The sequence below is a fragment of the Corylus avellana genome, chromosome 2, assembly GCF_965113065.1.
Source record: "Corylus avellana chromosome 2, dhCorAvel1.hap1.2, whole genome shotgun sequence".
NCBI lineage: Eukaryota > Viridiplantae > Streptophyta > Magnoliopsida > Fagales > Betulaceae > Corylus > Corylus avellana.
Genome location: NC_142491.1, coordinates 38,040,493 through 38,068,122, shown reverse-complemented (window position 1 = coordinate 38,068,122; position 27,630 = coordinate 38,040,493). Strand labels below are relative to the sequence as shown.

Below are 27,630 nucleotides of genomic sequence, written 5' to 3'. Positions count from 1 at the left end.
CAGTCATAATTGATATAGAAGGTTGCCTGCTCCTTCATGGGACCAACAAAACAAATTCTGGGGAGTTAAAGGAATTGATAATTCAAAGAATCAACTCTTAGGCATCCACCATGTCAGTCTGCACTATATAAATCTCAAGTCCATCCAGGGATTGGATTTCATAATAAAAAAAATGGCAATCGACATCCATGCATATTTCACATCGCTTTGAAAATTGAACAGGGAGAAGTATTGTTGTCCATGGTAGCTCGATGGTCTATGTTACAAAAGTTGCCATAGAAAAACCTAGCTACCAATGTGATTCAAACTACAAAATCTAGAGCTAGAGAGATGCCCAGCAATTGTTTAGGTTGTTTACCTTTGCCAACAAAGCTTTCTTCCACCCTCTCTCATAATCTCATAGGCAAGTTTGTACTTTTCATGAGATGCTGAACCAGCCTCTATGTATTTAGATGCTGTCTCTCTTAAACTCCACAGCATCAGAGCTCTAGGTTCTTGAGAAATACCCCCCGATTCAACATCACGAACAATACCATACTCAGCATTTCTTGTCCATCGATGTAAGATGTAGCGAGAGGGAATTTCTCGTACATCTAGTATTTGGAGAACTCTCAGAACATGTCTGCACAGCACGCCTTCGAACTCAAACATTTGACAGCTGCAACTCACGTTGAGATTGGATGCACAGAGAGTGACCATGTTTTTATCATAGTCATTCCCACACTTACGCACCAAGTATCTACTGGTGGCTCCTTCTTCATAAATCTTATATCCAAGATAACTATAGCTTTGCAGAAGCTCCTTCTGAAATATCTTAAACACAGTAAGTGTGTATAATCTTCTACATTGTTCTTCCACTGGTTCTTTTGTCTGCAAAAAGGCCTGTAAGTTAAAAGAGTTAAAGTCCTCGTTTCTCTCTCCCTCGCGATGCCGCTCAAGGCCTCTCTCATATCTAGAAACAAACTCTGAGACTGGCGTTTGGGCATTAACAACTGTGCCAAAGAATGGCTCAATGCTTTCGTTCAGGGACATTCCAGCAAAAAACGTGCCCCGTAAGTAGAGTGGCACCCAACTTGCACGTTTTTCGTACATATCTGTCAGCCAAACATTCTCCTTCAAGCCATATCTGTTGAGAAGGGCATTCCATGCTGTATCAAATTCATCAGCCGTCTGACTCTTGAGAATGCAATTTTCGTACTCACATTTAAAGGCATTATCCATTAAACTGAGGAACTCCTTTTCTTTTGCCTTAATTTGCCAAAATGAAAAACGATGATGGGTCCCAGGAAAGACTTCCGCTATTGCTTGTTGGATGGCCTTGTCTTGATCAGCTATTATTGACAGTGGATGCCGCCCTGACATTGCCCTGAGCCAAGTTTTAAATAACCAAATGTAAGATTCCTTAGATTCATCAGCAATCAAAGCACAGGCAAGAAGCACTGGTTGCTTGTGGTGGTTAACTCCAACAAAAGTAGCAAAAGGAACCAAATATAAGCTGTTCTTGTATGAAGTATCTAGAACAATTGCATCACCAAACTGACTGCATGAATATCTAGATCTGCCATCAGCCCAGAAAATACTCATGCACTTACCATTATTAACTTCGACTGCATAAAAGAATCCTGTGTCATCTGCTTGTTTGCTTTGAAAATACTCAAAAAGTATACTGTACCAGTTACTTCCAATGTGGTTTTCTCGACATCTTTTGACAATGTTGCCATTACAAATGGTAACAAAATCTTTATTTTCCAACCGATCACCAACATCCTCTATGAATTTATTTGAAGCATCAAAGCTTTTCTTATGCACTTCCATTTGACACCCAATATCATGATTATGATCTTTTTTGAGACGGTCCACTACCCACCCTCCAGAATCTTCTCTCTTAATCCGCATATATGCCCCACAACCTACTCGTGAAGGGTGCTGAAACCCTTCCTTGGAGCATACAAATCGCCTGGATGTAATTGACCCATCAAGCTTCGAGCGAAACAATTGTCCAATCCGAACTCTAAATCCTTTATTTGCTGCATATGCATGATAAAATTCATATGCTTCACTAGCTGAATTGAACTTTAGACCCACATAAGGTTCATCTTTGAATTGCCCTTCATTTCCTTCCCTTCTAGCACGTTTAGCATTAATAATGCCAGATGGGCATGGCCGTCCACCCTCTACTTCCTTGAGCAATTTGACTTTTGGCCTATGGCTTACATCAGCCACCAAATTCTTAACTATAACTGTCTTCTGCTGCATAATGGGAGGGCTGTTTTTGCCCGTAGGTTCAAGATCATGATTGTGATCCTTCTGGAAATGGTCAACCACCCACTTGCCAGAATCACGTCTTTGTACCCTTATGAATGCTGGACAGCCTGATCGTGAATTGAGCTGAAACCCCTCCTTTGAGCACACAAATCTTCGAGAAGAAACTGACCCATCAGTCCTCGATCGATACAGCTGACCTATCCGAATCTTAAAACCCATTCGCTTTGCATATAGACTGTAAAACTCGCGTGCATCATCTGCCGAATCAAACTCTAACCCCACATGAGGTTCAGCTCTGCAATCTCCATCCTCCTCTCCATTGAGATTATCTATTGCACGTACCATACCTACGGGGTATGCCTTTATAACCATGATACTCCCACACTCTTCGCTGTTAGGATCAGTATCAGAACTGCATTGATACAAAAATAAAAATCATGGGCCATAAATTTATACATCTAATGATTAGCAAACTAAAAATACTTTTACATCGCTATTCAAAAGTAAAATCACCTAGCACCTCTACCAAACAAAAAGAGGAAACCACAATCAATTTGCAATCAATAGATAATGAAACGAAAAAGAATGAAGGAAACGTTATAGAAACAAGTTACTCGCAAAATTGAACAAAAGTTCCTAGATTGTAAATACTTTTTTTTTGACAAGTAATCGACTAGACTGTAAATACTAAAATGAAAAGGCAATCAAATTCGAACTCATTTCTCAGCTAAAGGCAGTAGAAAATTTCCAACATACATTTCCAATAACCCCCAGAAGGGGAGAACGAAAAAAAAAAAAAAAAAAAAGGCACCGAATCCAACCCAGAGCTTCAATTTTTTTCCTCATCCCCGTTTTGTTCTCTCTTTCTCTCTCTCTCTCTCTCTCTCTCTCTCTCTCTCTCTCTCTCTCTCTCTCAGAGAAGGCTTAAATCGTGAGCCTGATAAATTTCCTATAAACACTTTCTCAGCAACCAAACAGAGGATTATACAACCAACCCAAAAAAAGAAAGAAAAAAGAAACTATATAATACCCAATCCAGAAAAAATAACCCGCACCAAACAAAGAGGCTATGCAAACACATCCGATCAAAAACAAGAAAATTAGAAGCCAACACATCACAATCACATTAGATCAATGTAAAAATCAAAGAGCAATCAGGGTTAGGGTTTTATTTCTTTCGTTGTTTACCTTCTCGCGTTTCTGAAGTGGGTGGAGCTCGATTCCCTTCCCATCACACGGAAACGATTCAGATTGTAAATCTTCGAAGGTAGACTTCAGGACTTAGATTAACATTTTGGCGGGAAATTACCAGAAATTGAGAGAGCGAGAGAGAGAGATAGAGAGACTGGTTGTATGATTGGGGTTGGGAAAGAAAAAGCTATAGAGCTTAGGATTGACCGATAAATCGGAGCCGATATGGGTTTACGATCATCACCTGGACAAAGGGAAGGAAGTTGCAAAGGCAATCATGTAAAGTCGATGGATCTGGTAAAGCTTTTCCCATGACGACATCAGGGTTCTTTTGTTTTTACTGATGCCTCATAGGCATCGACACGATACCATCATGTTTTTTAAAATACTCTTTTCTTTATATGTTAATATTTTCAGCCTGGTTGATCGTTTGAAGAGATTTTTTTTTTTTTTTTTTTTTTTTGTTAATTTTTCGTTTGAGATATACAATGAGACCAAATAAATAATAATTTACTCTCAAATTACGTACTATCATATTGGTATTTACGCTTTTAAATTATGACTCACGATGCACGAGTTGTTTTTAAAAATGGCAAGATGGAAAAAAATAATAATAATTAGAGCATAACTTCTATGGGTGTGGCACAAAGCCACCCCTTTCTGCCCACCAATGAGAATTTGACATCTTAGAGTAGAGCATATTAGGAATATAAGCCCAAAACACCTTATTATATCAGGTTTCTTAAATTTTGTTTTTTTTTTGTTTTGAAGAATATGTAGGAGGGGTGAGGGTGGCGGCGCAACCCATCTAAGGTGGCCAAAGAGCCACCCCAGATTGCCTGAGAGTGGCCGCGCGACCACCCCCAACCCATCTGGGGTGGCTAGTCGGCCACCCCAAATTTGCCTGGGGGTGGCCACGCGGGCCACCCAAGCCCATTTGGGGTGGCTTACTCATGGGCTGGAGGTGGCTCGCCGGCCACCCCAAATGGGCTAGGGGTGGCCACGTGGCCTCCTCCTCCCATCTAGGGTGGCTCGCCAACCACCCCAAGTGGGGATGGGATGGCCAGCCAGCTATCCCTTCAATTTTTGTATAAAATTAGTTGGATTTTTAATATATATTTGGTATAATTTATTGTGATAGTGTTTTTTCTTTAAATTTAGGTTTATTCTAATATGTTGAGGTGTCACTTGCTAAGTGATGGGCACAAAGGGGTGGCTTTGTGCTACTTCCGTATAGAAGTCACTCTCTAATAATTATTGGGTGTATAAATGACAAAAAAATAATTAAAAAAAAAAAAGCCCTTCTATAAAGCTTTAAAGAAAAAGAAAAGCATTGAGAAACCATTTACAACAACACAAATGCTCAAGATAATATTCTAATATTTATCCTAGTCATCTTAAACATGAGCTTATCAGTTGAATAAGTGATCAATCTAATTATAAATAGTATTTGTATAAATATTTAAAATGATAAATAATACTAAAGTTCATAACCTCGTTTGATAGAATTTATCTTTTTTGGCAACTTATCGTTTGATAAAACATGGATTCAACATGAAAGTTCCCAAATAGGGTTGTAAATAAAACAGTTTGTTCGACATCCCACTCGATTTAACTCGACTCAAACTCAAGCTCGTTATTGTACAAATCCGCTCAATTAGTATATATATATATAAATTAGTTATATAAATGTAAGTATGTATATTAGTAAGTAATATAAATTACTTAATATTTATACTATAGATAAGTGTCTGGAGGTTGGTTTAAAATTCGGGCTTGAATTCTGCTCGGATCATATATTAAAGAATTTAATAACTTAGCTCAAGCTCGAGTTGAGCCCGGCTCGGCTCGAATAACATTCTCAACAAACTCGAGCTTGAGCTCAAGCTCGCCCGAACTTTAAACAAGCCGAGCTTTTTCATAGCTCGACTCGAATAAACATCTTCGTAAACGATCCAATCTTGAAATCCTAAAGCTCGGCTCAATTACAGCTCTATTCCCAAACATGGATTCAGGAGTGGGAACGATCCTCCCATGTAATCCTTATTTAATTAATTTAAATTAAAAATAAAAAATAAAAAATAAAAACATAAACCTACATATCATTTATATGAATTAAATTTAGAAATTTATAAAGTTTAGTCCTTATAAATTGAAACATATTAAATAGTTGTACCAATAGATGTAGTATAAAACAAAAGGAACTATAAATATTTTTTTGGCTTTATAATCATTCAAAACAGTCTTTTAACCTTTTTTTTTGGCATAAAAAACAACATTTTAACTATACCCACCATAAAAGTCCAACTTTAACAATCTTATAAGTATCCAAACGAGTCTTGTCAATATTCCTGACTATCAAAAGAACGCATTATCACACACATCATATTTCTTTTTCTTTTTCTTTTTTTGAACCAACACATCATATTTCTTATATTAACCCCAAAAATTAATTTGATATAACCTCATAAAAATGGAAGCATGTGTAGGATTGAACCTATCAACTAAGGCCTGCAATTTTGACACGACCCGCGAACCCTACACGAACACGATACGAAAAAATAGGTATTGGGTTTGGGCTTTTCGGGTTCAGGTCGTAAATGGGTCTACCCGATTAAGACCCGGTAATTTCGTGTCTGGCGGGTCGACCCGCGAAACATGGTTTTTTTATTTTTATTTCTTAAGGATAAGGCAATCATACGGCAGAGGCACTCAGTATTCAATAAACCTAAAGGCTAAACCGCGCCTCTACCACTTCTCACTACACGCCATGAACCGCAGGCTTAGAGCTTCTACCAATTCCTTCTCCACCTCCCTGAACTGGACCGAGCCGTTCCACAAGTACCTTAAGCCCGGTGCTCTCGCCCAAATCCACTACTCGCGAATCAGTGCCCGGACTCACCGAGTCAACTCGTTCCACTCTCTCTACGCATCGTTTCAGATCTCTCTACACCGCGTGACCCCGCCGTCATCCCAACTGCGAATGCCAGCAATCAACAGTAGTCACCGGTCAACTCGATCGACGGTGTGCCATGCTTTATGGGGAGGATCTACCGGTGCCCGCAAAGGAAGAGGCTCGCGACGGCCAAGTCCGTATTGTTCCTGAGCCCGAGCCCAGTCTCGGAGTCGCTCGATCCGGTGGTGGACGCGTTCAGTAGTGACATTCTTGTAGCACATTGACACAGAATAGGTCCATTTTTAATTTTTTAGTTCTTCAATCTGTCAAAATTGTAGAGGGATTTTCATGTTGTAGAGCGGTTTCTATTTGTAGTTGGTGGCACTTTGATGAGCAATGTGCACAGAGAATTTCTTAGATAGAACTAAAATTAATAATAATTCATCAAAAAAAAATTCCAGTTTTGGATCTATCATCTCATATCCTAATTTTATTTTGGTTATATTTTGAGTTCTTGAAGCTCTAATTGTTATTTAGGGTTATATTTTGAGAATTGTTGTTTTTAATTTTATAGTTTAGGGTTTTAACGGGTCGTGTCTACCCAATTAGACCTGATTATTTTAGACGGGTAAAACGGGTCGTGTCGGGTTACCTAGCTATTTTTGTATCATAATCGTGTCAGACCCGATTACCCATTTAGCTAAACGGGTCGTGTCTGTGTATAGGCTAATCGTGTAATGGGTACCCGCGGATCGTAATCAGGTTATGTCAGGTACCCATTTTGCCACCCTTATCAACAAAACCAGTATCCGATTTGCATGCTACGGGCTTTGGATATGTGGCCAGTGTCAGGCAACAAAAAATTCTCAAACATAGCTGCATAATATTCAATAGCCGTGTACCCATACTTACAATAAAATCCACAGCTTTCACCATGTAAATGGAGCAATGCATCCTTGGTTCGAGATTTCATAATTTCAAACAGATGACACACTCTTGAATGGGCTATGCAATGTGTCACCTCAAATTGATACACATGAAGGGAAAAAATTATTGTAGAAACTGAATAGCATGTAGAAACCATTCAAAATTGCTTTTACAGAAACTGAAATACAAAGATAAGAAAGTGAGAAAAAACAAAACTCACTCAACACATATTGTTTCAAGCAACTTCAAGCAGTCCTCATTGACCTTAACATTCTCCATTTTCAGCCGGCGACGTATTACAGGGCTTGTCCTTCCAGCAGCTGCATATGTTCTTATTAGTGATTCAAAAACCTCAGCCCCTACATTCACCTCAGCCTTGTTCAAAATCTCCAGAAAACCTTCTGCACCATCGACATCCTTCTCTTCCTCAGAGTGCCTCATCAAACTGCTGACAATCACAGATGATGGGACCCACTTCCGACCATCCCCTCTACCAACAGATATTGCATTGGCAACACAATCTACCGCCAATTTAAAATTCCCATTTTTCAAATAATAATCCAAAAATATCTCCCATGTTTTAGCATTAGGCTTGGTTCCTCTCCTGCGAGCCTGCTCCTTGAGCTTTTCTGCATTCTCTAGCAAACCCTCTTTTGCATAAGCTCCTATCAGAGTATTAGCGATACGGATATCATAAGTTGAGCACCCAGATTCCCACTCCTTGAAACACTTCTCTGCTCCAGGTAAATCTTTTAAGTTAACCAATGCCTGAATCATATTCAGATAGCTTATGTTTGCAGTTTTAAGAAAAGCCAGCCTCAAAGAACGCCAAACTCGATAAACTTCAAGCAGTTTCCCTGTTCGGCCATACAACGTAATTAGGAACTGGTAAGCAGAAAGGTCTCGGCAGGCATTTCTCTTCTCTAATTCCTTAAGTGCATTTCCGGCCTTCTCAAACAATCCCGCATCAACATATATTGACGCTAAGTTGCTATATGTTGTCCAATCTCCAGTGACTCGGCCGTCCCTCTTCATTTCATCAATAACCCTTTCAACCTCGGCAATATCATTGACAGCAGCAAGAGCCCTCATCCAGACATTGTATGTATAAGAATCCAGCATGATATGGGAGGCTTTCATTTCCTGTATGATGGTTGGGATCTTTTCTGGCTGCCCGGTTTTTGTGTAAAGGGTCATAAGGCTGTTGTAAGGCATGGAGCTTAAAGGAAGGTTGAGTTCCTTCATCTTTTCCATGAGAGCTTCTGCTTTTTCAGTCATCAGTTCCTTGCAGTAACAATTAAGAAGGGCACCATAACAGAGATGATTTTTAGATAATTCAGGAAGACCAATGAAATAATTTTCTGCAGCAGCAATGCCTCGTGATTTCGCAACTAGATCTAGATGTATAGCTTGATCACTGACCGTCTGATTCATGCCCCTTTTAGTCATAGTTTCTGAAAGCTGTAGTAATAAAAATAAGACTCCAATAATCTACAACTTGCAGTACAGATTAAAATCACAAAACTCAAATATAATAAGCGTGTGACAATGAAGAATGCTATAAAACCAAGCAGGTGCCCCCTTCCCCACTCCAGGAGGGGAGGGGGGGGTGCTTTTCTACTTTCATAGTACTAAATCAGGGGGCAGAGTTTGCTACTACATTAATGAAATGCGATGCCTAGGTGAACCAAAGAGAGCAATAATTTGTTGTGGAGTTAAGATATTCTATTGATTGATGCCTAAATAACACAACAAGTCACACATACAAACCAGGAATAGATCTATATTGTACATAGCATTCACATTTTGACATGCTTGAATTCTACATACAACAAAAAAACGCAGCCATGCTGCAAAACCCTATTAAAGCTATAACGAAAAGAAGCAAGTCCATCAAATTTGGCACCAAGTCACAGAGCTCCCAAACTTAATAACTAGAATTATTAGCATTTGACGAACCGGGATAATTCATCCCAAAAAATAAAAGAAAGAAACGGGATAGAACAACAACCAAATATTTATAGAAACAAAGATTAGACGGTTTTAGAAGGAGAACCTTGACAGCAGGGTAGTAGAGCTTGCGTTCGCGAAGCTTCTTGAGGGTGTCGCCCACCTCCCATTTGAATACTCGCTTGGGGTAGTAGACCTTGCGCTCGAAAACCCTTTTGAAATTGTTTCCCACTTCCCATTTGTGGACTCGCACGTTACTCTTGAGGAACTGGTTGAGCTGGTGCCGAACGCTCACCTCTGCGCTACCTTCCCTGAAGAGCCTCACGTACAGCGCTTCCTCCAAGTACTTCTTCGATCGCTTCGCCACGCTCTTCGTGCGCCCGAAATGCAGCTGCTGCACCGCCATCTTGCAATTGCAATGGCTTCCAGTCTCCGAGGTTTGGGTTTTGGTTGGATTTCTCTGAAAGATGCACTAAACCCTAGCGTTGCGAAGGAGGAAGGAGCTTGAAGAAATGGTTCGGCCCGTATGGAAAATTTTGGGCTGTGAGCTTTAGGGCCGTTTGGGAGTTCGATTTCAATAAGTCTGATTTTAAAAATTGCGTTTTTAAAATCGTACATGTGTTTGATAAAACATGCTAAAAAGTGTTTCTTCTTTTTTATCAATCGAGTGTTTGGATAACATTAGTATATAATTGCGGTTTCATGACCAAATTACCAATAAGGACATTTCTTTATAACAGTAAAATAACTAACATTGTCTATAAGCCTCCATTTTTAACACATATGCAAACAACAATACTACTTATAATTTGACATTAACTTTGAGTTTTCTACTTAGGCAATTATATATTGCTATATTACTTGTTTCTATATGCTTTTTTGTTTTTGTATTTTTTTTTTCTTGAAACATATTCCAAACAGACATATAATAAAAAATACAAGAACATATAATAAAAAATACAAGAACAATCCATCAAATTAAACTAATAATGTTTATCAAATTTAACTGTTACATAATTCACCAATAATTTAAATTAGTACTTGATAAATCACCAAAAAAAACTTAAAGAACATTAAAAATTAGCCTAAAACATAAATAATAAAGCATTGTTTACAGCCCACAAACGGATCTAGCTATATTGTCACGAGCCACTTTCATCTCCTCGTCATGTATATTGTCAATGTTTTCCTGACTGTTACTCCTTACATCATCATCATCATCATTATCGAAGTTATCTTTATCCCACTTAAACCCTTATCCTTTCTGTCATGTATTCTAATAAAATTATGAAGGACCGCGGTAGCAACTACAATGAGCATTTGGTCGTTAATATCATAAGATGGCATTTGCCTTAAAATATGCCACATATTCTTTCACACACCAAAAGTTCGCTGTATAACACTTATAAGTGATGAGTGAACATAGTTAAACCTCTCTTCTATCCCATTTCCTCGACCAGCTCATCGAAAATCGAGAAGGTAATATATCTCCCCTTTGTAAGGTGTCAAGTACCCTTTCATTAAGGGGTATCCAGCATCAACTAAATAATATTTTCCTACACACGATAATAATAACCATCTATGAGATGTACATAAACAATATGCATTCATAATCAATAAGATTAAATAAATACTATACCTGGTGGTGGTTTAGGAAAGTTTGCAGATGGTTTACGAATAACATATAAAAAAATACGTGTATCATGTGCCGCACCTTCCCATCCTACCATAATAAATGTGAAAAGTAAATCAAAATTACATGCCGACATCACATTGTGAGTTGGTGTTCCTTTTCTTCGAATGTATGAAATTTTCTTATCCTCTCTAATAACAACTGGGATATGTGTTCCATCAATGGCACCGATTCAGTCCTAAAATACACATGGCATTAAATTTTAGATATTTATTAAGCTACTTTAACAAAATGTAAGCACACATTGAGCAATATTGATAAACAAATAAAATAAGTACCTTAAAATGTGGCCAATACAATGAATTCTGCCAAATTTTTTTGGGAACTTCACTGAAGGTAGGATCAGAAGGTTTGATGAGATCCATTGCCATTAGGTTAAGCGCTTTTAGAACTGTATGAAAATATCTATGTATAGTCTCACCAGAATGTTCGAACCTTTCTTGAACCATTCTATTACATGATCCTTGTGCTAGAATAAACAAACATATACATACTGACTCTTCTAGTCTAATATGCCTCGTGTGCTGAAGTCCATATGTATGTTGCAGAGCATTACATAATTGAAAGAAAATACGTGGTTTCATTTTAAACATATCATGACATATAGTCTCATTTCCAGTCATCATATGTATCAACCACCTATATCCAGTTTCTTTAGAATTTCTACAAGGTTGTTTATTAATGTATTTAATGGCATACGTCACTATTGCACGACATCCAGCAAAAACAAAATGGTAAAATTCATCATCACTATCATCTTCATCATTCTCGTCATCATCATGAAAATGATCATCATTACCATAATCCATATAATCATCATAGTCCATGTGAGTGATACCTAAAAAATATTAATAATTAGGGAAAATGTATAACAAATCCCTGAGTCAACCCTTCAAAATTTTAATATCCTTAAGTTTTTTTTTTTTGAAAATTTAGTCCCTAGATCAATTCAAATGACAACAAAATCCTTGCCGTTAAAATTTTTTAACAGACGTTAAAAAAATTCAAAATGCACCGTTTTACTCTATTAAAATATTAACTTTTTATTAATTTAATTAAAAAAAATTAAATCTAAAAAAAATAATAAAAATTAAGGGTGGCCAAGGGTGGCGCTGCCACCCCTGGCCACCACCCAACCCCTATGGGGTGGCCGCAAGCCACCCCCAGGGGGTTTAGGCCACCCCTCCACCCATGGGGTGGCTCACGACCACCCCATTGGGGGTTTGGGGGTGGCCTGCGGGCCACCCCAAAACCCATGGGGTGGCTCACGGCCACCTCAAACCACCCCATAGGGGTTGGGTGGTGGCCAGGGGTGGCGGGCCACCCTTATTTTTTTATTTTTTATTTTAGATTTAATTTTTTAATTAAATTAATATTTTATTAGAGTAAAACAGTGCGTTTTGAATTTTTTTAACATCTGTTAAAAAATTTAAATGGCAAGGATTTTATTGTCATTTTAATTGATCCAATGACTAAATTTTCGAAAAAAAAAAAACTTAAGGATATTAAAATTTTGAAGGGTTGACTCAGGGATTTATAATACATTTTCTCTAATAATTAATAAGATAAAACACATAAAACTATCTTTTAAAGAAATTGTTCAACAATCACACTTATCAAATTTTCATTATTCAAATATAAAATAACATAAGTCGTATCAAGTGGATAAACTAAAATTACATTGTCCAAATATAATAATAATAATAATAATAATAAAAACACACATAGTTCAAACATCCCAACACCAAAAATAACAAGTGTCTTATTGCAAATTTATCCACTTGCTAATCAAGTAAAGAAATGGCGGTTGTCTATCGATTTTGCTTCATCTTTTAGAAACATAAGCTGCAAATGTGGCTTTTCCAACGCAGCGAACACCTCTCTCTTTTCTTTATTTTGAAAAATACGAGCTGTCATACGATGGAAATCAAAACCCTCCTCAACACCATCCAAAGTGCACACATGCTTCAAGACATCACGAATTCTATTATTTGAATTTGCTTGACTTGTGGCCTTTAACTCAACAACATTACTTATTTTGCTGAGCTCGTTTAGCAGCTTTGACACAGTTCCTGCTTTCTTTCCTTTACTTTGCATGACGGTACTTACTCACTTCTTTCTCATTTCTTGGGGAGGTTGTGTAGGATTAGGTGGCTGTGTAGGATTAGCTGTTTGTGTAGAATTAGATGGCTGTGTAGGATTAGGTGTCTTGTAAGACTAAGTATCTCAATATCATCATGATTATATTGAGGACTCAACTTACCAGACGAGTCACCTGACACCTTCATAGGAGTCTCAAAATTAGTAGGTAAACCACCTGAAGAAGAAGTCCATGCATTTTCTCTAGTAGCCGCAGTGTCTCTGAACATTATGTCTAATAAATGAAGGTTATCTAAACCATTTTCCCAGAATTTTGAAGCCTCAAGAACCTCCTACATAGTTAAAATGCTTATATTAATAACTAAAAGTACAAACTATTACTAAAAAAATCATATTAATTGATGATGAGAGACACACCTTTAACTTCCTTTCCCACCATTCATTTGTTGCAACTATTGTTCCTTTGGTTGCATCTCATCCTAATCTAGTTTCACTTCCTTTCAATTTGTTCCAAGCAATCCAATCTTTTTTCAATGTGTCCCACTTATTCTTGAACTTACGATATTCTCATGACTTACCGGTCTTATTTCTAAATGCTACCTCAATATTCTTACAACCATGTTTTGTAAAGTGGGTATTTGGTCGATTACCTTAACACCTCATCCACATAGAGTTCACAAAAGATTGTAGTAAATTGTGATGTCCAAAGAGCTCTAGCATTTGAGTTACTTTGTTTTGATTCAGCGTTAGGATTGGATATCGTATTTTGTTTATCCATCTACAAAATTATAATTTTAGAAATCTAGTAAGACACTAATATATTAACCATCTCATATACCAATAAAAATCAAAAGAATTATTAACATAAAAGTATAGCATTCAACTATATATAAACCATCAAGCTTTATTTTAGTCTTTACTTTCGTCATTTTTTAGCTTATAAGTTGCAACATGTTTCTTTAATATATAAATAATGTTTGAATTTATCCTTCACTATATTTCATCTATAGACATGTGGAGTTGAAACCAACATTGAAATGAAATAGCACTAAAAAAAATAATTAAAAAGTCATTATTTTAAATTGTTACTATGCAATGCACAGTGATTAGTGCACAATGATCTAGAAAAATACTCCGGTCTCTGTGCACTGCACAATAAAAAAATCATAAATTATCATTGTTTATTACCCATTAAAATATATATATATATATATATATATATATATATATATATATATATATCACAAACTATTACAGCGCAATACCCATTAAAAAATAAAAATAAAAATCCATCACAAATTGTTACTGTATAGTACCTTTAAAAAAAAAGAAGCCGTAAAAAATCGTCACTGTGCACATCACTATGCAGTGCACAGTGACCTGAGAAAAATCATCATATTAATCACTGTACAGTATTTTTTTTTTTTTTAAGAAAAAGCCTCATACGGTTACTGTATACGCACTATCACATTACTGTGCATGTATAGTGATCTATCACTGCATAGTATGATGGATTGCAGATCACTATGCATGCACGGTAATCTAAAAAAAAAAAATCACAACTTTACTATGTAGAAATGGTCGAAGAACATAAACGCATATATAAAAAGGCACAATAATCATACAAACCACATAAAATAACACCGAGAGATGGAGAGAGAGGTCCCTCCATTTATACATAGAAAAAATAGACGGTAAAAAGAAAGAAAACAGGGATTTTTGAGAGGACGCTCCATCATTTTCACGGGAGAGAGTGTTGGTGGTGTAAATAGGGAACTCAAAGCCCTTTGGGTGTTAAGCTTTCCATTTCAGCTTCTAGAACCACAGAAACAGTCACTCGCTCTCCTATACCAAATCCTTGTTAACCCAAATCAGGTGAGAGGGATGGAGAGGGAGGGAGAGAGAGAGAGAGAGACAATGGGGGTGGACTTGAGGCAAGTAGTGACGGGGATACTCATGCTCACCATGTTCATCATGCTCGGGAACATAATCAAGTGTGACCATTTTTGATTCTGCCGAAGTAACCTCTCTCTCTCTCTCTCTCTCTCTCTCTCTGATCCAATCCTATTTCATTGTATATTGTTACTTTCTCTACATCTGATCTGTTTCACATTTCACTTCAAACCATATATTCTTGTTGCATTTTTTTTTTTCGTGGGATATGTGTTGTGTGTGAATTTTGACAGAATTATTTGCTCCATCTCTGTTTGTTTGGTAGGAAAAATAGAGAAGAAAATGAAACGCATGTATAAAAAGGCACAGTGATCATATAAATCACATAAACAGTGGAAAGTTTTACAAAAGCAAATGAGTTATATAGAGAGAGAAAATATTAAGATGAAATTATTACCTGGCAGAGGGGCGGAGAATTAGACAACAACAACGCACACTGCTACAAGGCGGAGAAAGGATGAATGAGACAGAGAGGATGAAGAAAAAAAAAAAAAAAAGAGAAAAGAAGGGTTTTAATATATTTTAGGTGAGTATTCTTGGTATTTTTTTCATTCCCGCTCAGAAAAAGGTAATTATTGCGCCAAATATCTTTTTAATAGAAATCGTAATTTTGTTTTAAATTCGCACTTTTTCAAATAAGCACTCTCTAATCGGCTTATGGAAATCGCAAATTTTTTTGCGATTTTAAAATTTGCGTTTTTTAAATCGCAATCCCAAACACCCTTAAATTACGGTTTGATTTAAAATCGCAGATTATTTTTAAAAAAACGCACTCCCAAACGCACCCTTAGTTTATGGGGCCTTCACGCCTTATTATTAATAACCTCACAAATCCCACTCTACCTTAAAACAAATGAGCTCGTTTTTAAAAATGACAAGAATGAAAAAAAAAAAAAAAAAATTTAAAAAATTTAAAAAATGTCAAAGTAAGTCGGGGAAAAAATTTAGCATTGGCAATACGCCCAGAACATAATCATAAAAAATAAATAGAACCAGATACCAAAATTCTATTCAAAAAAGTGAAATGAGTTAAATTAAAAACATTAAAGAAACCGAAAGTTGAGAATGATTATAGAAACTTAAATAAAGATTAAAAATATAAGATTTTTGAATTTCTAAATAATCATAATGAAAAGTTTCTTATCAATAGAACCTTTTCCAAAACCGCACACTCCTAAATTTTTATTTTTCGTGAAATCAATTTGGAAATTGTAAGGATATTCCCAAAACCGCTTTTATCGGTGTGATTCAACTTTCAATTTTTTTTCTGCAACGAGTTTAAAGAAAAAGAAATTAATATTAACGTAGAAAAAAAATAACCGCTTAAGAAATCAATTCATATTCTTTCCTACGCATACAAGCCTCATGATCAAATAAGGAAATTAAAATAATCAATATCCAACCACTTTTTAATACTAATTTAGATATTAATTATATCAATAAAAACACAACGTGGTTTGACCAGGACATGTTTATTTTGCACGTGGCTTAGCGCTTTAAGCTCGGCCACTTTCACTTGAAACGTGGCCTTTACCCTTTAGACAGTTGGATCCCTGCTGTACCCTCATGGGCTTGTATAATTGATCGATGTATGCCTTGTCTTCATGGGCCTGCACAATCCTTGGTTTAGGGGTCCCTCTTATCTGTATTTGGCTGATTCATTACCCAACAAATATAGATGAAAAATGTTGGGGAGTGTAAATGAGCCAAGCTTGGGCTGTCTGAGCTCGGCTCATTTATTTTGGGCTCAGGCTTGAGCTTGACTCGAGCATGAAAGTGTTGCTCGAGCTCGGCTTAATAGGGTTGGAACACTGTTCAAGCTCGACTAATTTTTTCGCCTCAATTTGTTATACCCATTTCAGAAAAAACTCGAAACTAGCCTAATAGAATCACAAGCGCTATACACATTTCAGAAAAAACTCTTAATTAGCCTCTAATATAATCACAATCATTATCCAATCAAACCCTCATCCAGAAACATCATTTAACGCAAATTTATTTACGAAAACGAATACTTGATTCGAACCCATTTCTATTTCTTCAAAAAAAAAAATAATAATAAAAGGCTCAAATCCATACCTTTATCCGATAATAAGTGGCACATGATTGTGATGGGAGAAATGGCAGACACAAAAGATGCTGAGATAGATCAGGAGAAGCGTGGGACAGAGGTGTTGTTCTGTCCTACTAGGCGTGGCCGCGTGAGAGAGACAGAGAGGCAAATGGCTGGATAGATAGGAGGTTAGGCTCCAAGAGAGGTATATATATGTGTGTGTGTGTGTGTTTTTTTTAAAATTACATAGTTTTGATTTCAATTAGTTTTGTTTTTAAAATGCTTCAAAATGATATTGTAAATTCATATGTAAGTTCAAAACGACGTCATTTTAAAAAGTCTGAAAAAATGGTTAAAAAAATAAGACAAAAAATACCCAAATAAATTCGAAAAACATATTAAAAAATATTCATTATTTTTTGTTTTCATTTTTTTAAAAATAAAATAAAAACAAAATTTTAAAAAATGAAAGGGGCAACTCACATAAAATATTAAAAAAGAAACAAAATAAAAATGAACACCATCTCATACAAATAAAACACACTCTCATACATTTATACAAATTGTGTTATTTAGTATTATTTAGAGTCAGTTTGTTATTTCAGTTTCAATAATTGTAATTTTAAAAATTGTGTTTTTTTCAATCACGTATTTTTTTCTTATTTTAGATTAAGTGTTTTTTACATCACAATGTTAAACGCTTTATGTCACACACACTAATCACTATTATCATATTACATATAATATTATTTAATTAATATGTCAAAATGTTAATGCTTAACACGTGTCAAGTATATGATGTCAATATTAATATATATTATATCTTATATGTAAACATTTATATATTTATATGATTGTATCATTATATGGGTCAATGTTAATTGTTATATACTTATATCATATGATCTCATGATCACGATTCACGACATATGATTTAAATTCAAATTGTTAAGTTTTTAATTACCGCAAATTATGATTATAATGTATAAATTATAAGAAATACATTAGTTGCTTAGTTATTAATCATTTAATCATTTAATCTGATGGTAATGCTCAAAATCTAAGTCCTAAATTCCTCATGATCTAATGGTCATACACTTATACTTAAATTATATGATCATATTATCTCACAATTCATATTAATATTATTTAAGATCATGTGATATATGCTTTATAGGAATAAAATATCTAATTATAATACATTGATTAAATAACACAATAACTTATGCAGATATATCATATAATTATATGATGATTAATGATTATGTGATATACGATTCCAATTTCCAAAGTATAACTATCTAATGATAATACTTTTATTAAATGACACAATAACTTGTACCATATGATTATATCATATGATAAAGTGATTAATGATAATATCAAATATTTCTTATTATATATATAAATAACAAAACATAAACTAACAAAGGTATATAATATATTTGTTATCATTGAGTAATGTTGACTATATATTGTTATTTGTTACTTAATAAAAAATATACGAATTGAGCCTAATAAATGAGGCAAACCTTATACGAGCTTAGCCGAATCGAGCCGAGCTTGCTTCATTTAATATTCGAGCCAGGATTCGTGTTCACGAAACACTTCATTTAATATTCGAGTCAAGCTTATGCGAGCCGAGCCCGAGCTTGTTCGCGAGCGGCTTGCTCTCTTAACACCCCTAGTAACTTACTTGCATGTACTTGGCATTGACACCAGGCCGTTTATATGCTTCCGAAACTACCATTGCCTTGGATGTGTCAAATGACAGAACTGCCATGGGGCCATCTCATGAGTTTAAAATTTATTGATTTCACAAACTACCCCATTTAGGAGGTATCAAATTACCATAAAAATTAAAAATAAAACCCTTAAAAACCATCGTCTCATCTAAAAAATATTTATTTAAAAAAAAAAAACAAACAAAAAACAAAGTGATAGCAGCAGAGATTGAGGTTGATGAGGTTAGTCCTGCTGGTGGTGGACAATGGAGGTCATGCATACAGGTTAAGAGGTGTGACGGGGTAGAAGATGGGTGTTGGTTCCTTGAAAGGGCGCCTCTTCGAATCCCTTGGATTCAAGGCAAGGGCAAAGAATTAAGATTGTGAAAAATCATGTATACTATCCCGGATAATTATACCTATATATTAAGTTAATATTTTTGCATAGAGTAATTTTACAAGTCTCTCTTATGTCATCATTGCACTCTTCCTATTAACTCTTAAAGAATGTCTTTTCTAACATATTGCACTCTTCCTATTAACTCTTAAAGAATGTCTTTTCTCCCTTCAAAAAAAAAAGAAAAAAAGAATGTCTTTTCTAACATATTGCAACCAAAATATAGAACTTGAAGACTAGAGCATTAATGAGTTTTCTTTATTGTGTACATACAAGTTCACGAGAGCTCTAATAACTATAAACTAATGCAAGCATTACACAACTTGTTTTTGAAGAAAATCTCATCATATTGATAAATCAGCAAGCTTGCTCGGCAAGTACATTACCGTGGATACACGATGGAAAATCTCTTGTCCACATCTTCTCCTCCCTAAGGGAGATGGCAAATTGTGCTAAATTATGGGCTGTTACATTGGCTTGTCTAACAACATGGACCACATGGTGTACACTCCACCCCGGAAACATATGCAGATTTCTCTTAGCTTCCTCCACGAACATGCAGTAGCTTCCTCTCCAGAAACTGTCTCGTTGCAGGGCGTGGACCACCTCCAAAGCATCTCCTTCAAGGATGATATTTTGAGCTCCCAGTTTTCTGCACACCTCCGTTGCATACCACATTGCCATAGCCTCCGCCAATGAGGGTTCCATAGTCGCCTCTTTATAGGTACAAAAAGAAGCTAGTACAGTCCCCTCATGGTTCCGGACAATTACACCCACCCCCGTCAGGTTCAGTTCCTTTGAAATGGAAGCGTCCCAATTTACCTTCATCACGTTCTCCAGCGGCTTCGCCCATCTGTCTTCCCCGCGAGATGACCCAGTGGGAGTCGTGTTGTTTGTTTGGCCAACTCTGGCCTTTTCAAAATTCGCAATCTGCTGATAAGCTTGTTTTAAAACTTGTTACATCAATATTCCTTACATAATAATCTGCATACCTCCTAACTATACATATCATATTACTCACTTATAATCACATAATGTTTTATACCTTAGGCTTACTATCATTAGCTCGTGCTTCCGATCTTGTTGTTGTCCCATTTTTTGATATTATTTTGACCTACCTACGTAAAAAAATGTTTAGGAATGATGAGTCCACGACTTAGAAAACGAGCAAGTTGGTGCTAGTGTGTCACTCCGTGAATATTTCATATTACTATTATAATCATATATACATATGGTCAACTTTGCTAAATCCATTACAATACCTTTCTAAAAGCATTCATTTTGTGATTGCTTTCACCAATATGTTTTTTATGCAATGCGGTTTTGGGTGCGACAAAACCGACATAGTTGATTCCAGAGTCGATTCCAAAGGTTTGTGTTCTCCCGAAACTTGATGTAAAAAGCGCTTGGCCCATAATTTTGTAAGTTAAACACGTGTTTTTAAACAAAATTGCAAAAAATTTCTCATTTGGGTGTGCATTTGAAAAAAATGTTAGTTTGGAAAACTTACAAAAAAAAAAAAAAATCCACATTTTCATGCAGTAGGGAAGGGGTGTTTTTAAAAATGCGTTATTTTAAAGGTAGTTTAATGCATCACTTTTTCAAATGGCAAATTTTACCAAACACTGAGTAGTGTTTTAAATATCGCATTTTCATTAACTGTGTTTTGAAATTGCTATTTTTTCGAATCATACATTTTAAAATTGTTAAACCAAGCTAAAACCTAATTGACAATCCCACTCCACCACATGCGCATATGTTATATTCTTATTCCTACCGTTGATAACTTCATCAATATTAATATTTTTCCTAGTTATGTGAATCTACATTTCAAATAAAAACAATGTTATTTAGTAGACTATATGATGACATAACAGTGAAAATTAGCTCTTGGATCATCATTTCTATAAAAAAAAAATAAAAAAAAAATAAAAAAATTAAGGAATGATTTCTATTATCATATCGTTTTAATTATATATCAGCGTATTAAATAACACTACTCTCTAAATAATACCCACCTACAAACATGTAAGTGAGGTTTTGTGGGAATTAGACATTTAGATTCCCTTGAGTCATTTGCAATCAAACAAGAAACTATCAGAGAATTTTAAAAGATAAATCCAATGCTACATTAATATATGATCATGATAAGTTGAAAAACTATTGCTTAAATATAATCATGACAAGGGCAATTATGACTAACAAGCACAATATTTCTTAAATGAAAAAAAAAATGTTTGAATTCATAATCCTTCTTAATCAACAATAATGTTGTAGCATAACAATATCTATTCTTTTAATACAAAGATTGATGCAGCTTATCATAGATAAAAATCCATAGAATTGAGATTTCTTGTATTTATATCATTTTGTGAACAAAAAAGAAAAGGTAAATTCACTTTACCTATGAAGTTTCAGGAGTTTTTCAATTCGAACCCTAATGTTTAAAAATTAGCAATGTACCTCCCCTAACGTTTCAAAAATTTTCAATTCAAACCCTCAATTATTAATTTCCGTCTAATTGGACGGAAATCGTCTCACGTGCGTTTTACGTGAGATTTTGATGCCCTCTATTCTAATTTTGTCATCATTAAAACCTGTAAAATTACGTAATTACCCTCAATTTTATAGGTTGTAATAAGTGTAATTACGTAATTTCATAGGTTTTAATGAGGACAAAATTGGAATAGAGGGCATCAAAATCCTATGTGAGATGCACATGAGATGATTTCCATCTAATTAGACAAAAATTAGTAACGATGGTTTGAATTGAAAATTTTTGAAACATTAGGGGGTACATTGCCACTTTTAAATATTGGAGTTCGAATAGAACAACTCCTGAAACTTAGGGGAGTAAAGTGAATTTTCTCCAAAAAGAAAAAAAAAAAAAAAAGAAAAAAAAAATCCTTCAAATGAAATCACTGTCTTATTGAAGTAATAATTTTCTAGAAAGTTAATTGCATTATAAGAATAATCGTATTTTCACTACTTTTATTCACAAGCTTTTCGTAAACCTTTGTCATTCACATTTAATTTTAAAAAAATTGATGGTTGTTAAATGAGATAAAATAGTGTGATTAAATAGAAATTTGTAAAAATTAGTATTATTCAAGACCTAATAGAAACGGTATTTCAGGGTTTAAGCAGTATACTTTTTTTTTTTTTTGTCTCCTAGTTAACTTCTTCTAAATCCTTACATATTTATTTTCTTCTATTTCTCTTTCTTATGGAGCTCCATTTGTTTTTGTTGGTGTAAGGAATTAGCAACGGTCTCAAGTTGCCTTTTAATGAGGAGTTCCGTCAGCAAAAGAAGTAGAAGACGTTAGAAGCATGTCGACCCTAGAAGACTGGAAGGATTCCGACACCCAAGTCAGTAAAGGGCATAAAGAGAAAATTCTCTCAGGTGAAAATGTGTAAGATAGTGAAAATGTGTACCTTAGCCCTTATATATAAGCATGGAGAGCATTCGAAAGAATACCGAAAGGAGTAATGGCTCTAGGTCCATTGAGTCTTGGGCTCCTTCGGTGGGCTAGAGGTAAGTCTATTCAGCATTTTCTATGTTGTGGGATTTTTAGGATATTCGTAGGTCCTACAGTATTGGCATAAAAATATTTTTTGAATTTTTTTTATCGTATTTTTTGGTGTTTGATGTAACCGAGACTAATAATCAAACCGAAAATATTTTTGGTTTGACCCAAAAAGCTTTTTTAGTTTCAAAAAATGGTTTCCTTTTTCTTAATTTTACAAACCATTTTTCGAGTTTGAATTTTTTCTTCTTAAATCGCCAAAGTTCTCCGAACCTCTTCATGACCATTTTTCATCGTTGATCAATTTCTGTACGAGCTAAACGCCAAAAAATAATTTTTGAGAAATCATTTTTTTCGTTAAAAATATCTTCCGACGAATAACATTTTACATTAAAACAAATCAAGCCTTAATTATCACAACAATCCCTTGCCTCTTACCTTATGTTTGTTAATTCAGTATTTATTTTCCTAATCAGAATCCAATCGGCTCCCTCTGTGATTATTAATTCCAAAAGCCACAGATCAAGCATTATCAATTCATGAACTGTGATAATAAATAATGTATAAAAAGTAAATCTTAAAGGAAAAAAAATAAAAAAGTTAAACTACAGGGGAAATAAAGTATTTAACCGTAAATAATAATGCTAAGAAATGTAGCAAAACCGCTGCTTGAGCTCACGCTTCCACGAGTTCTACAGAAAGCGGTGCTCCGAACAGCGGCTTTTTACCTGTTGAGAAAAATACAACAAAAAGAGACCCATATAGCGAAGAAAGAGCTCCGAAAGCTCTTCTTTTACGCTCAATGGCCTACCATTTCTTCTCCGATATTTGTAGATTTCATTTTCAAGGTTGTGGTTCCGCTCCTGCAATTCTGCCTCAAGCCTCAGAGCCCATGAATCTGTAAGTTCATTTTGAAGCTTTCCTCTATTTGATTCATTGTCTATATAGAAAGCTTCCATTTTTTGTTTTTAGCTTGAAGACTTAGAATCCCATTGATGAGAATCACAAAGAGTGATACTTTATGGCGAGGGCACCATCATCTATCGTAGTCTTCATTCGCCAAAACCCTCGCACTCGCCAAAACCCCAATACTCAGATCCGAAGCCTCACTTTTGAGAACAAAGAAGGTGATTGTGGCAACGAAGAAACCAAACCAAACCCACATCGCGAACCATCACAAAACGCACAGAATGAGTTGACGGAGATTGCCAAAGAGGTTTCTAAGATCACGAGAACGAAACCCAGATGGGAGCAGACCCTGCTCTCCGATTTCCCTTCCTTCAATTTCTCTGATCCCAGGTTTTTAAACGAGGTAATGAAGCACCAAAACAATGTGCTTCTCTCGCTCCGTTTCTTTCACTGGCTATGCTCTCACAGGGGTTTCTTACCTGATTCGTTGTCGTTGAATGCGCTTTTTGATGCGCTTGTTGAGGCTAAGGCCTGTATTGCTGCAAAAGATTTTCTTGATTACACGGGTCTTAAGCCCGAGGCGGCTTCTTTGGAGTGTTACATTCGGTGTCTATGTGAGGATGGGTTGGTCGAGGAGGCGCTTGGCGTGTTTGATAGGTTGAGAGGGGTTGGAGTTTGCCCATCGATAGCTACTTGGAATTCGGCTTTATCAGCTTTTCTTAAGGTTGGGAGGACTGATCTTGTTTGGAAATTATATGTAGAGATGATGGAATCTGGTGTTTTGACAAAAGTTGATGTTGAGACTGTTGGGTATCTTATTCGAGCTTTCTGTGATGATGACCAAGTTTCAAAAGGTTATGAACTTCTTAGACAGGTTTTGGAAGATGGGTTAGACCCTGGAAATGCTGCTTTTAACAGATTGATATCTGGGTTTTGTAAGGAGAGGAAATATACCAAAGTATCTGAACTCCTTCACACGATGATTGCAAAAAACCGTGCTCCTGATATTTTTACATATCAGGAAGTCATCAATGGGCTTTGCAAGAAAAGAAAGCCGCTTGAGGGTTTTCGGGTCTTCAATGATCTAAAGGATAGGGGGTATGCCCCCGATAGGGTCATGTACACGACAATGATTCATGGTCTTTGCAAGATGGGATTGCTTGGGAATGCTAGGAAGCTGTGGTTTGAGATGATTCAGAAGGGTTATATTCCAAATGAATACACATACAATGCACTGATTTATGGGTTCTGTAAGATTGGTAATCTTGGAGAGGCCAGGAAGCTGTACAAGGAGATGTGTGATAGAGGTTACAGAGAAACCACGGTCAGTTACAATACAATGATTGCAGGGTTGTGTTCAAATGGAAGAACAGATGAAGCTCATAAGCTGTTTGCAGAAATGCCTTGGAAGGGTGGTGTTCGTGATGTGATCACATACAACACTCTGATTCGAGGTTTTTGCAAGGAAGGCAAGATAGTAGAGAGTACAAATCTGTTAAATGAACTCCTGGTGCAGGGATTACAGCCATCAACTCCCTCATTTACCCCCATTATTAAAAAGCTTTGTCAGGTGGGAGACATTGAAGAAGCCAAAAAGTTGTGGAATGATATGCAAAGTAGGGGTCTGACACCGATGGTCTATACTCAAGATCATATCATTACTGGCTTGTGTGAGCAAGGATATGTTAAAGAGGGGATGGAATGGTTGTTAGAAATGCTGAAGCATAAGCTCAAACCAAGAGAAGATACTTTTAAGAGACTGGTCCACCGTCTCTTACAAAAGGACCAGTCTGATGATTCTTTACTTGTATTAGATTTTATGTTGAAGATAGGTTATACTCTCGAAAAAGGCATATATGCCAGTCTCTGGTTAATAAACTTTGCAAAGAGAATTCCGGATTTGCCGAAACACGAGTAGCAGATATCTTAGGATGAATTTGAGGTATCAATACTCTTCTGGATGTTGTTTGTAGCTTTTATCCCATATTTATGATCAAATTTACCAAGAGGATCAGTTGGGTGTTTTTTTAATGATTGTGAAGCAAAAAGTATCAAGCAGCTTTTTCTTAGCATGATTTGGTATGTCATGAAGGCACTGATGAATATGATGAAATTCATAGCTGAATCACTAGTATTTATGCTAGATAACAGGACCCTGCTAATTCTTAAAATTTTCATTTTTACAGCTGAAGATGCAATCAGTTTCCTGATGTAAAAATATCATACAAACCAGTGGTTTCTTCTTGAATTTTGATTGCTCAGAATCTTTTGGGCTTGCCATTTGGTGCTAACAAAGATTAATTGACCTCTAGGTATACTTACAGAGTTGATTTATCTCCCAAAGTTATTCAGGTGGCTTGCTGCACGAAATATGGATCTACTTTTTCAAATCAAAACCAAAAATTACTTTTCAGAACTATTATCAAATTACAACCTCGTTTTTGCGTGATCAATACAATGATTGTCCTAAAAGATGTGTTAAGAATCAAAGACAACTTGCTGCAATTGTTACTTATAGTGCCTTTCTGCTATAGTTTGGGAAAAAAATGTGAAGGTCAAACGTGCATAAAAATTCAATTTTCGAAGGGGAATTTAGAATAATTCTAGAAGTCACTCTTGCGTTCGTCTTGCGTCATTCTAAAAATGAGGTGTTTTTTAAAACTACCATTTGATCAAAATTCAATGATGATTAATCACAAGCCCGATGATAATTTTAGAAACCATATCATTCTTGGAATAACACAAAAAAGATATAAGAAGAACTTCAAGCATTACTTGAAAATTTGTATGAGTGTTCATGAATAATAATTTTCTTGAAAATTTATATGCCTGGTGGATAAGGATTAACCTCTATAGTTTGAATTTTGTACTCTTATTAACTTTTCATCCAAATCGAGTTAGAATAAATTCCTCTAACTCATATTATTAAACTTACGTGTGTTATTAAGAAATATTTTTAATTCTCACATGCATTTTTAATAAAACAAATGATTCTCATATACATTTTTAAAAATATATGTAAGAATCAAATGCTCTAAAGCCACATATTAGTTTAATAAATTGAATTAAAGAAATTTCTTCCAACTTAATTTGGAGAAAATTGTTATCCTTTCATACCAAAGTTAAGTATTTAGAAGATTTTATTATATATTCACATGGAAAAACAAATATTAGACATATTAAGAAGTATGCTCCAATCAAATTAAAGTTTGAGATAAACATTGACAACCAGGTAGTAATAAGGAAGGTATGTAGACTTTTTTCTACTATATAATATATAGTAATATAACTATATATAAATATAAAATATATCATATAATATATATAATTATAATTTATAAAGTATATAACTATATAACTAGTATATGAGACGTTTGTCTCAGTTAGTGATTATTTTCTTTAAGATCAAATGGTCAAAAAATAAAAAATAAAAAAAATTGAGAACCATTTGGGGGTGGTTGGGGCCAAGTACACAGACTTTCCTACCTCCTCTCAGACGTTGACATTGACTTCTCCATTCCAACCTAGCTAGGTCAACATCACTTTTGTGCATAACGTTTTAAAAAAATAATAAAGTAAAGTCGTTGGTAATGGAACCACCCGACCTATTACCATTCTTACTATTAATTTCAAAATACATTATTGAGCTTTTATGATAATTGGCATATAGCATTTTAAAATATAATAAATATGAAATTGAAAAAAATGATAAATCTAACAATTTAAAACCTTAAAGAAATCTAAAGAGAAATGTTAGGTGTTTACCTAATTTTAGGTGAATATTATTTTTTAAATTTTTTTTTTTAAAAAAAGTGGCATTTATTTATCTTACTCAGTTTTTAGAAAATAATATCTATCGAGGACGTGAGAGTAGGAAAACACCAGGAGAGTACTTAGCATTTGCCGTAACTTATATATATATATATATATATATATATATATATATATTTTTTTTTTTTACATGTTCGCACAAGAGGAAGAAGGAGATTCGAACTAGTAACTTCCGCTTCATTAGGCGTGGTCCTAGCCGATTGAACTACCTCTT

General features: G+C 35.2%; 3 protein-coding genes and 2 pseudogenes across 3 annotated transcripts; 2 read left to right on the top strand and 3 right to left on the bottom strand.

Moving 5' to 3' along the window:
• Positions 1-164: 164 nt before the first annotated feature.
• Positions 165-3,815, bottom strand: LOC132166397 (protein FAR1-RELATED SEQUENCE 7-like). The gene is made up of 2 exons (XM_088514003.1): positions 3,454-3,815; positions 165-2,677 (listed from the first exon to the last, which is right to left on the bottom strand). The coding sequence occupies exons 1-2, from the start codon at positions 3,495-3,497 to the stop codon at positions 355-357; spliced, it is 2,367 nt and encodes a 788-aa protein (XP_088370129.1). The 5' UTR covers positions 3,498-3,815; the 3' UTR covers positions 165-354.
• Positions 3,816-6,218: 2,403 nt separating this feature from the next.
• On the top strand, positions 6,219-6,752 carry LOC148587724 (uncharacterized; annotated as a pseudogene).
• A 527-nt stretch (positions 6,753-7,279) lies between these two features.
• Positions 7,280-9,777, bottom strand: LOC132167293 (large ribosomal subunit protein mL101 (rPPR4)). The gene is made up of 2 exons (XM_059578212.2): positions 9,336-9,777; positions 7,280-8,740 (listed from the first exon to the last, which is right to left on the bottom strand). The coding sequence occupies exons 1-2, from the start codon at positions 9,633-9,635 to the stop codon at positions 7,496-7,498; spliced, it is 1,545 nt and encodes a 514-aa protein (XP_059434195.2). The 5' UTR covers positions 9,636-9,777; the 3' UTR covers positions 7,280-7,495.
• A 3,254-nt stretch (positions 9,778-13,031) lies between these two features.
• Positions 13,032-18,811, bottom strand: LOC148587723 (L10-interacting MYB domain-containing protein-like; annotated as a pseudogene).
• A 4,539-nt stretch (positions 18,812-23,350) lies between these two features.
• LOC132184598 (Tetratricopeptide repeat (TPR)-like superfamily protein) lies at positions 23,351-25,617 on the top strand. The gene is given in 2 exon segments (XM_088513567.1): positions 23,351-25,437; positions 25,440-25,617. Coding segments are annotated over 2 exon segments (1,821 nt in total). The 5' UTR covers positions 23,351-23,697; the 3' UTR covers positions 25,521-25,617.
• Positions 25,618-27,630: the final 2,013 nt, after the last annotated feature.